General features: G+C 46.4%; 2 protein-coding genes across 3 annotated transcripts in view; one reads left to right on the top strand and one right to left on the bottom strand.

Moving 5' to 3' along the window:
- Positions 1-339: 339 nt before the first annotated feature.
- Positions 340-1376, bottom strand: LOC110504911 (mitochondrial import receptor subunit TOM5 homolog). Its single transcript, XM_021583783.2, has 2 exons — positions 1096-1376; positions 340-766 (listed from the first exon to the last, which is right to left on the bottom strand). The coding sequence occupies exons 1-2, from the start codon at positions 1214-1216 to the stop codon at positions 732-734; spliced, it is 156 nt and encodes a 51-aa protein (XP_021439458.1). The 5' UTR covers positions 1217-1376; the 3' UTR covers positions 340-731.
- Positions 1377-1832: 456 nt separating this feature from the next.
- LOC118946021 overlaps positions 1833-14026 on the top strand; it is a 35765-nt gene continuing 23571 nt past the window's right edge. For both annotated transcript variants that reach the window (XM_036969996.1, XM_036969995.1), the window contains exon 1: positions 1833-2055. The gene's annotated coding sequence lies outside the window, so the exon portion shown is untranslated. The remainder of the gene's footprint in view (positions 2056-14026) is intronic.

Below are 14026 nucleotides of genomic sequence, written 5' to 3'. Positions count from 1 at the left end.
TGTGTATGGAAAATATCTGAGATCTTCTATTTCAGCTCATGGAAAATGGGACAAACACTTCTTTACATGTTGTGTTTATATTTGTGTTCAGTATATATACTGTGTATCTTTATGATGTGGAGTCCAGGGGGCAAGTAATAATCTGTGTGTAGCAAATTTGACATAATGCCCTCTACCACCCTTTTGCAGAATAGTGTGTACCTTAGGATCCACTGAATATCTTCAAATCAAAACCCATAAATTATAGTTCTTAAAGTTTTTTTTGCCAGTTTGGACATTGCTTTTTCAGGAGACATTTAGGTATACTTGATGATATGAACATCCAATCAATATTTAAACATGTCTTCCTTTTATTGCAGGTGATCCGCATGACCAACAAAATTCAAACGTTTCAATTACAACACTCTCATTTATTGATAGGGACCATTGCAAATGGAGGTACAGTATCACTCAAAACCAAAATGCAATCAGATGTTTTTCTGTTACTGAGCACTAACTGTAAACAAAAACAGAGGACATCTTGAAAACTATAACTGACAACTACTTAGTGTTCAAGTGCTATGTGGGACACAACGCACTGTCTTCATTGAAGCCTATAAATAAGTATTCCATATAGGATCCATATGATGGTGTTTAGCTCGCCACTCGTCCCTTTGTTCCCCTGTCATCGCTATGTCCATTGTGCTTGATGCAGTAAATGGAGTGTGGGAATACTGTAGAGATAGATGGTCTCAAATGCTGTCCAACTTCTTCAAAATATATGGAGCTGTGGAGGCAGAGTAAATTATACATAAATGTTAACTTTTGATTGAGACATTGTTTACAGTCAAAAGTGCTATTGAAGACCTCGGGGATGCTATCTAAATTAATGGCCATTCATTTTCATGCAGAGTTGGCTCCCTTTCAAACGAGGGGAACCCATTTTTGGGTTGCTGCTGTCCTGCTGGATGATCTGTGGAGGGTCATGTCTGGTGATGTCATTGATTCTGTGTACATTCTCTGGTCAGAGCACTGACCAGTTGGGTGACACATGCATTACACAATATATTGTGAGATAATGTGCAAACCGAGAGGAATATGAAGGCCGATACTTACTGGCTCTGAGAAGGGCAATATAGATTAGGAAATTGCGCACGGACGAGATGACGTCCTGTCGCATCTTTTTCTTCATCGCCTCCGGGTCCATTTTCGGCCCTAACCCCTCGAGTTTGAACATCTCTCAGTGGTCTGTGAAGGTTTAACACCCAACCCCTGCGCTGGTTGTGATTTTATGGCTGCGATTTCTCTGCAAATTTGTGTTACGCTTGCTCTTTGGTTTGATTCTCAGTACCGGCGTGTTTGATGGCGGAAATGTGACTGTTTAAACCGGAAATTACGCTTGAAGGATTACTGTAAATGAAATGGCCGTAGAGGTACAAACTCTACGATAGGCGAAGGGCAAAACTATACACATTTATTTCTGAGGAATTTCAACTAACTCAAGACTTTCCAATTTACCTAAGTATAAGTCTGTTTAAAATATATATGTAGAGACGAATAATAATGTCAATAAAATGTAAATATTATATTTTATGTTTGTTTTATATGATTGCTTATTAAACTACAATATACTGTAATTATAATTTGTTGACGACCCCCCCCCCCCCCCCCACACACACTTCTATTAATACAGTAATATCATATTTATTGAATGTTTTAATGTTAATCATGATCTCCCTCGCCTTCAATCAAACTGGCGTTGTGAGGGGGGTCTTCAAAACAGACCGAGAGGGAGCGAACAATGATGAATGTGAAGGAGAGGCTGAGAAAATAAAGGGAGGAGAAGACGAAGGGAGGGAGGGGATGGGTTATTTCTGAGCTCAGGACCGGGGATTAAGCGGTCGAGAGCAATCCCAATACGATGACAGCATCCAGCCTAAACCCCCACGCGCCACACCGTCCGGACACGGATTCTACCGATTCTGACAAACTATTCTGTCTGCTCTCTCTCTTCAATCACTTAATTTGACCCTCCCGATCCACAACCCCGGTCCGTCTTTTTCTTTAGAACACGAGGTGAGTTCGTTTTTTCGTGATTTTATTCTCCTCTTTATTGTCAAACTGTCTGGACGGATGCTGGAGGAGCTGGTTTCTGCGTGCACCTTGCACTGATTGCAAGAATCTGGTGCGATATTTTTCACATAGAAACAAAATATCTATTCTATCTGCAGGATTTGGACCTCATGTGGGTCCACGTGCCCCTGTTTCGGAGATGAGTAGAGAGATCTTAATCGGATTAGGACTATCGTACAAAAGACTGACCTTTTTTTTTCTTTGTTTACGGGCTAATCTGGCAGGACTGCTGTCACCGATTATATCTTGGGTTAGTGTTGATCCTGGAGGGTGAACTATGAAATATCAACACAGTATAATACACAGATATATCTGAGTTATAACACATTTAAATATTTTATATCGACGTAGAGAAAATTGCATATGAATTAGGTGGACAACTATTGCGCGATGGGCTATTGTTATTCTATTCTGTGTTTCGTTTTATTGCATGCTGAGCAGCCCACTGTTACCCCATGCATTTGTGGCTATGGTCGTAGTTATTTTGTCATTCGTTCAAACCTATCCTCATCCATCTAGGATACTCAACACATGCATTTTGCATGGCTAATACGCAGCCAATGGCATTCTGTGCAACATTACATTTCTGTCACTTAATGCAAATGGCGATAGTAGAAATTGAATGAGAGTAGTAGATCCAGCGCTGATGACAGGTGTCTCTAGTAGTGGTGTAAAACGCCTTTATAGTAAATGGCCAATGTCGTGTTGTTATCAATGGGCGTCGACGAGGTGTGAAGAGACACAGAAACAGCCTTATTCCTCATGCGCGTCTCCATAGGTTTGTGAAAATGCGACGTTCATTCTGTTTTCAATGCGGTGACAAGCAAGAAGATCGCAACACAACTAGATCGAAACAATGCATTTAGCCTTTCTGGGTCCTTTATTTAATTCATGACATGATTTAATATGACCACTGATTATGATTGTATATTTTCCAGACATGTTCTGTACCTAAAATGTACATGCTGCCCATGAGAGTATGTATTTAATGTCACAGAAAATTATAACTTACTATGTTCACATATAAATATGTAGGACTACCGCGTTCCTACACTCCCACACCGACACACATAGCCCACATCATCTCACACATGGACGGTTGTCGGTCTGGTCTTGTGCTGCCTTATGGGCGTGACTCCTCAGTGTGTGTGATTGTGCGCATGCGATACCATCTGTGTGTATGTGTTTGCAGGCACGTGCCCAGATAAAGCTTGAGGGGTGCTGGAGCACCTGTCCCTTTGCCCTAATATGAAAAAAGGTGCCCCTTTGAATGGTGGCATTTTTATTTACAATTAATGACCTTTAATTTTATTTTATCTTTCTCTCATGTAACTTTTTTTCTCTCAGTTTGAGCACCTGCCCCACATTGTGAGTGTGCACACTTGGTTGTATGAGCATAAGTGTGTGTGTGTGTGTGTGTGTGTGTGTGTGTGTGTGTGTGTGTGTGTGTGTGTGTGTGTGTGCTTTGCCTGTGCTGCTATGTCAGTGCTGCAGGCGGTGTGCATGATGACTTAGGGATATATGGTAGAACATGTGATGGAGCTGTTGCCCTGAGTTCACCCAGCCACCAGAGCTGTTGCCCTGAGTTGACCCAGCCACCAGAGCTGTTGCCCTGAGTTCACCCAGCCAACAGAGCTGTTGCCCTGAGTTCACCCAGCCACCAGAGCTGTTGCCCTGAGTTCACCCAGCCACCAGAGCTGTTGCCCTGAGTTCACCCAGCCACCAGAGCTGTTGCCCTGAGTTCATCCAGCCACCAGAGCTGTTGTACTGAGTTCACCCAGCCATCAGAGCTGTTGCCCTGAGTTCACACAGCCATCAGAGCTGTTGTTCTGAGTTCACCCAGCCACCAGAGCTGTTGTTCTGAGTTCACCCAGCCACCAGAGCTGTTGTTCTGAGTTCATCCAGCCACCAGAGCTGTTGCCCTGAGTTCACCCAGCCACCAGAGCTGTTGTTCTGAGTTCATCCAGCCATCAGAGCTGTTGTACTGAGTTCACCCAGCCATCAGAGCTGTTGCGCTGAGTTCACACAGCCATCAGAGCTGTTGTTCTGAGTTCACCCAGCCACCAGAGCTGTTGTTCTGAGTTCACCCAGCCACCAGAGCTGTTGTTCTGAGTTCATCCAGCCACCAGAGCTGTTGCCCTGAGTTCACCCAGCCACCAGAGCTGTTGTTCTTAGTTCACCCAGCCACCAGAGCTGTTGTTCTGAGTTCACACAGCCACCAGAGCTGTTGTTCTGAGTTCATCCAGCCACCAGAGATGTTGTTCTGAGTTCACACAGCCACCAGAGCTGTTGTTCTGAGTTCATCCAGCCACCAGAGCTGTTGTTCTGACTTCACCCAGCCACCAGAGCTGTTGTTCTGAGTTCATCCAGCCACCAGAGCTGTTGTTCTGAGTTCACACAGCCACCAGAGCTGTTGCTCTGAGTTCATACAGTACCAGACCTGTTGTTCTGACTTCACCCAGCCACCAGAGCTGTTGTTCTGAGTTCATCCAGCCACCAGAGCTGTTGTTCTGAGTTCACACAGCCACCAGAGCTGTTGCTCTGAGTTCATACAGTACCAGACCTGTTGCTCTGAGTTCATACAGCCACCAGAGCTGTTGCTCTGAGTTCATCCAGCCACCAGAGCTGTTGTTCTGAGTTCATCCAGCCACCAGAGCTGTTGCCCTGAGTTCATCCAGCCACCAGAGCTGTTGCTCTGAGTTCACCCAGCCACCAGAGCTGTTGCTCTGAGTTCACCCAGCCACCAGAGCTGTTGCTCTGAGTTCATCCAGCCACCAGAGCTGTTGCCCTGAGTTCATCCAGCCACCAGAGCTGTTGTTCTTAGTTAATCCAGCCACCAGAGCTGTTGTTCTTAGTTCATCCAGCCACCAGAGCTGTTGTTCTGAGTTCACACAGCCACCAGAGCTGTTGTTCTGAGTTCAACCAGCCACCAGAGATGTTGTTCTGAGTTCATCCAGCCACCAGAGCTGTTGCTCTGAGTTCACCCAGCCACCAGAGCTGTTGCTCTGAGTTCATCCAGCCACCAGAGCTGTTGCCCTGAGTTCACCCAGCCACCAGAGCTGTTATTCTGAGTTAATCCAGCCACCAGAGCTGTTGTTCTTAGTTCATCCAGCCACCAGAGCTGTTGTTCTGAGTTCACACAGCCACCAGAGCTGTTGTTCTGAGTTCATCCAGCCACCAGAGATGTTGTTCTGAGTTCATCCAGCCACCAGAGCTGTTGTTCTGAGTTCACACAGCCACCAGAGCTGTTGCTCTGAGTTCACCCAGCCACCAGAGCTGTTGCTCTGAGTTCACACAGCCACCAGAGCTGTTGTTCTGAGTTCACCCAGCCACCAGAGCTGTTGCTCTGAGTTCACACAGCCACCAGAGCTGTTGCTCTGAGTTCATCCAGCCACCAGAGCTGTTGCTCTGAGTTCATACAGTACCAGACCTGTTGCTCTGAGTTCACACAGCCACCAGAGCTGTTGCTCTGAGTTCACCCAGCCACCAGAGCTGTTGCTCTGAGTTCACCCAGCCCCCAGAGCTGTTGCTCTGAGTTCATCCAGCCACCAGAGCTGTTGCTCTGAGTTCACACAGCCACCAGAGCTGTTGCCCTGAGTTCATCCAGCCACCAGAGCTGTTGCTCTGAGTTCATCCAGCCACCAGAGCTGTTGCTCTGAGTTCATCCAGCCACCAGAGCTGTTGCTCTGAGTTCATCCAGCCACCAGAGCTGTTGTTCTGAGTTTACCCAGCCACCAGAGAAATGCAAGAGGAATGGCAGGACTTGCAAATCAGGAAAGACTAGCTGTGTCCCTTCATGCCTGCCTGCCTGTCTCCCTCCATGCCTAACTTCCTGACTACCAAACGACATGCCTGCCTGTCTATCTGCCTACTTGCCTGCCTGTCTATCTGCCTACTTATCTGCCTAACTGCCTCCCTCCCTTCCTGCCTGTCTACCTACCTGCCTAACTGCGTGCCTGCCTATCTATCATCTTACTTGCCTGCCTGCCTCCCTGCCTCCCTCCCTCCCTGTGTCTGTCTGTCTGTCTGTCTGTCTGTCTGTCTGTCTGTCTGTCTGTCTGTCTGTCTGTCTGTCTGTCTGTCTGTCTGTCTGTCTGCCTGCCTCCCTCTCTGTCTGTCTGCCTGCCTCCATGCCTCCCTCCCTCCCTCTCTGTCTGTCTGTCTGTCTGTCTGTCTGTCTGTCTGTCTGTCTGTCTGTCAAACTGCCTCCCTGCCTAACTGTCTGCCTGCCTGCCTGCCTTACTGAGTGTTCTTACTGCTATTGTCACATCTAAAATTACAGCCTATTCCCTACATAGCACACAATTTTTTACCCAAACCATATGGACTAGGGGTCAAACGCAGTGCACTATGTGGGGAATAGGGTGTCATTTAATTTTTGTTGTCTCTAGGGCAGTTTGAGTTGTGTGCTGGTCAATCAATCACATGCATTTTATATTGCCCATTTCACATCAGCCAATGTCACAAAGTGCTATACAGAAACCCAGCCTAAATCTCCAAACAGCAAGCAATGCAGATGTAGAAGCACGGTGGCTAGTACAGTGAAAAGCCTTTCTTGCAAGAGGTTCAGAGAGCGAGCGATAGAAAGAGCGAGAGAGGAGAGAGAGAGAGAGAGAGAGAGAGAGAGAGAGAGAAAGAGTTGAAAAACAGCCAATTTTTGAACAAAGCAGTGTGTTCGGTGAAACAGTTTTCATAACCAACAGACAGGAGTCGTCAGGCCAACAGCAGGTCCGGGACAAGCTAGTTCCATAGCCGCAGGCAAAGAAGCAGACCTGGATCGGCAGCACGACCAGGTGGACTGGGGACAGAGACAGCTGGGAGTTGTCAGGCCAAGTAGTCCTGAGGCATGGTCAATGCAATCCCCGGATCCTTGGGACATCCCTACCCTAAACCCTAACCTTAATTCCTATCCTATCCTAACCTTAACCACAACCCTTACCTAACCCTAACCTTAACGACTATAATGGGGTAGGGACGTCCCAAGGATCCTATAGCATGGACCATGGTCCTGTGGCTCAGGTCCTACTGTTGGGGAGACAGATTGGTCTAACCAATTGTTCAGCCAATCGATCACCAGTCCAATCAATAATGGTGGTCATTAAGACATTACTGTAGATCTATATTGTGCAGTGCCCCAGACACATTTTGGCAGATACTGACTGTCGGGTCGTCAATTATTTTTTCTCCTAACACCAATCCATTTAATGGCTGGGCCTTTTGCCCCTCCCAACAATTTGAATAGGAACGTGAGGTTGTATCATTTCAACCAAATTATATAAAAATAAAATCAGAACAATTTCTGAAATATACATAAAAAAAAAGATAAAGTACACTAGCAATGCTAGCACCCTAAATGAGATTTCTCTTGATAATTTGCTCTTCTGAAGAGGGATGGAAGGGCTGGTTGTTTAAAGAAAATCAATGCCTACTCACAGCCAATCAGCCAGCAGCCTCTGGCAGCCAGTGCTTCACTCATACCTACTGTTCCAATAGGAATTTCCACAGGCTCTGGATAACCACTAGGCTCTGGAGAACCACTAGGCTCTGGAGAACCACCACGCTCTGGAGAACCACCAGGCTCTGGAGAACAACCAGGCTCTTGAGAACCACCAGGCTCTGGAGAACCACCACCAATCAATCAAATGTATTTATAAAGCCCTTCTTACATCAGCTGATGTCACAATGTTCTGTACAGAAACCCAGCCTAAAACTCCAAACAGCAAGCAATGCAGGTGTAGAAGCATGGTGGCTAGGAAAAACTCCCTAGAAAGCCGGAACCCAGGCTCTGGAGAACAACCAGACTATGGGTTGGCCAGGCTCTGGAGAACAACGTGAGCGAGGCCTGGAAGCCGAGGCTATGGGATGGCCAATGGACCATCATTGGGACATACTGTACATGAAAAATCAGCTCGCCCTAAATTGAAGAGTCCCTTCCAGACATAACAGCACCATGATCTATGAACATGTAAAAAGGTCTGGTCTAGACATAAGAGAGGCAGAGGTCACTCATCCTAGATTTGCACAATCCCAAATCAACCCCTAGTTCCTATCCCTTGGCACTTGTGAAGGATTGGATAGGTGTAAGCAATATGGAGACAATTCCATCTCAGCTGTTGTCATATTGTTTAAAACCATGCTTTGAGATCACACCCTTTTACAGGAAGGGCTTAAACCGGGTTAAGGACAAGAGGTTGATTTGGACTGAAGTATGATTTCGATCCACCTACTAATGTCCCAATATCTTCACCTTCTTCCGCAGACAGAGAGTGACCCCAAGTACCCAGGTAGTCGTCTCTCTGACTCTGACCCGATCAAAACCCCAGATAAGTGGAACACAGCAGACAATTAATCTTCCAGTGGCCTAGTATTTAATAGTGCATTGGGGACTTCAGTCTCCCCCTGGTTGCTGTTGCAAGTGGAGATGAAATGAGGGGTGCAGGGGCGGGTTCTGTCTTAATAATGCTAATGAGCTGACAGGGGGAACGCAGGACGGAGCGGTAGATTTGATTAGGTCTGGAAGGGAGGAAGCGGGAACATCGCCAACCAAACAAACAACAATGCAACAGAGCGCTCCTGGGGAATAGGAGTACACCGTTACATTCATCATCTTATATTACATTCATCCGTTCATTCATATACACTGCTCAAAAAAATAAAGGGAACACTAAAATAACACATCCTAGATCTGAATGAATGAAATATTCTTAGTAAATACTTTTTTCTTTACACAGTTGAATGTGCTGACAACAAAATCACACAAAAATGATCAATGGAAATCAAATTTATCAACCCATGGAGGTCTGGATTTGGAGTCACACTCAAAATTAAAGTGGAAAACCACACTACAGGCTGATCCAACTTTGATGTAATGTCCTTAAAACAAGTCAAAATGAGGTTCAGTAGTGTGTGTGGCCTCCACGTGCCTGTATGACCTCCCTACAACGCCTGGGCATGCTCCTGATGATGTGGAGGATGGTCTCCTGAGGGATCTCCTCCCAGACCTGGACTAAAGCAACTCCTGGACAGTCTGTGGTGCAACGTGGCGTTGGTGGATGGAGCGAGACATGATGTCCCAGATGTGCTCAATTGGATTCAGGTCTGGGGAACGGACGGGCCAGTCCATAGCATCAATGCCTTCCTCTTGCAGGAACTGCTGACACACTCCAGCCACATGAGGTCTAGCATTGTCTTGCATTAGGAGGAATCCAGGGCCAACCGCACCAGCGTATGGTCTCACAAGGGGTCTGAGGATCTCATCTCGGTACCTAATGGCAGTCAGGCTACCTCTGGCGAGCACATGGAGGGCTGTGCGGCCCCCCAAAGAAATGCCACCCCACACCATGACTGACCCACCGCCAAACCGGTCATACTGGAGGATGTTACAGGCAGCAGAACGTTCTCCACGGCGTCTCCAGACTGTCACGTTTGTCACATGTGCTCAGTGTGAACCTGCTTTCATCTGTGAAGAGCACAGGGCGCCAGTGGCGAATTTGCCAATCTTGGTGTTCTCTGGCAAATGCCAAACGTCCTGCACAGTGTTGGGCTGTAAGCACAACCCCCACCTGTGGAAGTCGGGCCCTCATACCACCCTCATGGAGTCTGTTTCTGACCGTTTGAGCAGACACATGCACATTTGTGGCCTGTTGGAGGTCATTTTGCAGGGCTCTGGCAGTGCTCCTCCTGCTCCTCCTTGCACAAAGGCGGAGGTAGCGGTCCTGCTGCTGGGTTGTTGCCCTCCTACGGCCTCCTCCACGTCTCCTGATGTACTGGCCTGTCTCCTGGTAGCGCCTCCATGCTCTGGACACTACACTGACAGACACAGCAAACCTTCTTGCCACATCTCGCATTGATGTGCCATCCTGGATGAGCTGCACTACCTGAGCCACTTGTGTGGGTTGTAGACTCCGTCTCATGCTACCACTAGAGGGAAAGCATCGCCAGCATTCAAAAGTGACCAAAACATCAGCCAGGAAGCATAGGAACTGAGAAGTGGTCTGTGGTCCCCACCTGCAGAACCACTCCTTTATTGGGGGTGTCTTGCTAAATGCCTATAATTTCCACCTGTTGTCTATTCCATTTGCACAACAGCATGTGAAATTTATTGTCAATCAGTGTTGCTTCCTAAGTGGACAGTTTGATGTCACAGAAGTGTGATAGACTTGGAGTTACATTGTGTTGTTTAAGTGTTCCCTTTATTTTTTTGAGCAGTGTATATTTTTTATATTCAGTAATTATTTGGTTGTTTGCACAGTTCTATGACTCTTTGTATGCATATTATTATATTATATAACACTACCATATAGCGTCTGGCTTTCTGTGTTGGTTTGTGTTGTTTTGTACTCTGCACAGCCTCTCTCCTGTTCTGGTCTGGTTTGGTCTGGTGTAACTCTGAGTCAGACTGTGGTCCTGAACAGATCTGTCTCCCGCTGTGCTCCTCCTCATGGGGTGCAGCTATACCCGGTGGGTGACTCAGGGCAACTGAAGGGGGTTAGCAGAATTAGGCCTCAGACGTCAATAGCAGACAACTGGTTGATCCGCAAAAATATATTTTTTTGGGGTCATAGACCGAGGCCACATGCAGCCACACAAGGAAAGGGTTTGGATTGGAACATATACCACTACTCTCCCGCATATAAAAGCTAATTAAGTATTAAGGATAGGTTAGATAGGTTAATCAAGGTTTGTAAGGATGGGGATTTCTCCACTTTTAGGGATTATCTTCTGTATTTAAGGTGGGTGGCATGCTTTGACTCAAGTCTGTTGTTCTCCAAAAAGAGGTTTAGCAAAGAGGACTCTTGATGTCGGCCTAGATTGTTGTACCGTTGTAGATGTGTGCAGTTCAGAAACTACACAGAAGGGCTGTTTCCCTGCTTCCCTCTTTATGTCTACAATATGAATGACAGGGGTCTGTTGCAAGTTCATTGCTAAATCCATTACTTAGCCGGCCGCGACCGGGAGACCCATGGGGCGGCGCACAATTGTCCCAGCGTCGTCCGGGTTAGGGGAGGGTTTGGCTGGCAGGGATGCCCTTGTCCCAACATGCACTAGCGACTCCTGTGGAAGGCCGGGCGCTGTGTACGCTGACACAGTCACGAGGTGCACAGTGTTTCCTCTGACACATTGGTGCGGCTGGCTTCCAGGTTATGTGGGCATTGTGTCGAGAAGCAGTGTGGCTTGGTTGGGTTGTGTTTCGTGGATGCACGGCTCTAGACCTTCGCCTCTCCCGAGTCCGTACGGGAGTTGCAGCGATGAGACAAGACTGTAACTACCAATTGGATACCACAGAATTGGGGAGAAAACTGGGTAAAAAAAATATATATAAATATATATAAATATAATAAAATATAAAAATCTATTACTGCTGAGAACACCGACCATGCGATTAGGCCTTTCTGTCAGCCCCCATCATATCAGTCAATGGGAAAAGGCCTGGTGGAGGAGCTCCACTTGTGGGACCCTCAGGAGAATAGGACAGGGCCTGGTTGTGCAGCTCCACCTGTGGGACCCTCAGGAGAATAGGACAGGGCCTGGTGTAGGAGCTCCACCTGTGGGACCCTCAGGAAAATAGGACAGAGCCTGATGGAGGAGCTCCACATGTGGGACCATCAGAAGACGTTGTCAGGCCTTTCTGAAGATACAGTGCCTTGCAAAAGTATTCATCCCCTTGGCGTTTTTCCTATTTTGTTGCATTACAACCTGTAATTTAAATTCATCTTTATTTGGATAATGGGCATACACAAAATAGTCCAAAATTGGTGAAGTGAAATGAAACAAGGAGGGCATTAATCAGAGAGGCAACAAAGAGATTAAGACAACCCTGAAGGAGCTCCACAGCGGAGATTGGAGTGTCTGTCCATAGGACCACTTTAAGCCGGACAGTCCACAGAGCTGGGCTTTACAGAAGAGTGACCAGAAGAAAATAAGCACACATGTTTGGTGTTTGCCAAAAGGTATGTGGGAGACTTCCCAAACATATAGAAGAAGGTACTCTGGTCAGATGAGACTAAAATTGAGCTTTTTAGCCATCAAGGAAAACGCTATGTCTGGCGCAAACCCAAAACCTCTCATCACCCCGAGAACACCATTCCCACAGTGAAGCATGGTGGTGGCAGCATCATGCTGTTGGGATGTTTTTCATCGGCAGAGACTGGGAAACTGGTCAGAATTGAAGAAATGATGGATGGTGCTAAATATAGGGAAATTCTTGAGGGAAACCTGTTTCAGTCTTCAAGAGATTTGAGACTGGGACGGAGGTTCACCTTCCAGCAGGACAATGACCCTAAGCATACTGCTAAAGCATCACTTGAGTGGTTTAAGGGGAAACATTTAAATGTCTTGGAATGGCCTAGTCAAAGCCCAGACCTCAATCCAATTGAGAATCTGTGGTATGACTTAAAGATTACTACATCAGCAGAACCCATCCAACTTGAAGGAGCTGGAGCAGTTTTGCCTTGAAGAATGGGGGAAAATCCCAGCGGCTAGATGTGCCAAGCTTACAGACACATACGAAGAGACTTGCAGCTGTAATTGCTGCAAAAGGTGGCTCTACAAAGTATTGACTTTTGTCAATAGTTATGCACGCTCTAGTTTTCATTTCTTTTTTGTCTTATTTCTTGTTTGTTTCACAATAAAAAAATATTTTGCATCTTCAAAGTGGTAGGCATGTTGTGTAAATCAAATGACACAAACCCCCCCAAAATCTATTTTTAATTCCAGGTTGTAAGGCAACAAAATAGGAAAAATGCCAAGGGGGGTGAATACTTTCGCCACTGTAGATTTCTCCTGAACTGTACTGTCAGTTGGTCCGGTCGCTGCCTGGCTTGTCTTAGCATGCCTAATTGGATTTCAGCTAAACTCTGTTTCCTGTCCAGCTATCAGTGCCCTTTAACACTACCTCTCAGAGAGAGGGAGACAGAGAGAGGATGGTGGAAGATAAACAGAGAGGTAGTGTCTCTGTGTGTGTGTTTGTTCATTCGAATTTGGAGGATAAGAGCTAGAAGGTGTGTGACAAGAGATGCAGAGTGGGTTAGCAAACAGCAAAGCTCATCCAAAGTAATTGTTCCATGGTTGAGAGTGAGAGGAGAGTGATATTAAGAGAGGGAAAGTCTAAGATGGTGAAAGTGTCAGAGAGAGAGAGAGAGAGAAAGAGAGAGAGTGGCAGAGAGAGAGAGCGGAAGTGAGATTGAAGGAATGAAAGAAAGCTTGGACATTCTACAAGCTATACTAATGACGATCAAGATGGTGAAAGTGGCACAACGTGAGAGACAAAGAGAAAGAAAGACAGACTTTAAGCAACTGTACTGATGACTTCTGTAGACAGTCAAGATGGAGAGTAGCAGAGAGATAGTGAGAGACAAAGAGAAAGATAGAAAGAAGGCCCAGAAAGCCCAGACAGACAGACAGACAAAAAGCCCAGAGAGACAGACAGAAAGCACAGACATACAGACAGGCTACGAGCTGTACCGATGAATTTTGTGGACAGCTTGGAGACATTTGTAAACACAGCAGTCACGATAAGTGTTGATTCAGAGCCAGATTAGGGGCAGACTTATCACCAGCCACACACACACACACACACACACACACACACACACACACACACACACAGACAGACAGACAGACAGACAGACACAGACAGACAGGCAGGCAGGCAGACAGACAGACAGACAGACAGACAGACAGACAGACAGACAGACAGACAGACAGACAGACAGGGAAATCCCGACTGTGGCTCTAAAGTGGGGTAAAGTCTATGTACTGATCTCACATTATTACAAGACATTTACTCCAGTGGAAAAAACACCCCTGATTTTGTACATTTAATCCGTTTTCCATCACGCTGCAGGGAAAGAACAGTATGAGATGAATAGTGCAATAATGAATGTAGGTTTGTTTTATTATTTATTTAACGATT

Source organism: Oncorhynchus mykiss, chromosome 31, assembly GCF_013265735.2.
Source record: "Oncorhynchus mykiss isolate Arlee chromosome 31, USDA_OmykA_1.1, whole genome shotgun sequence".
In the NCBI taxonomy this organism is placed as follows: domain Eukaryota; kingdom Metazoa; phylum Chordata; class Actinopteri; order Salmoniformes; family Salmonidae; genus Oncorhynchus; species Oncorhynchus mykiss.
This window is presented reverse-complemented; position numbering and strand designations above follow the sequence as displayed.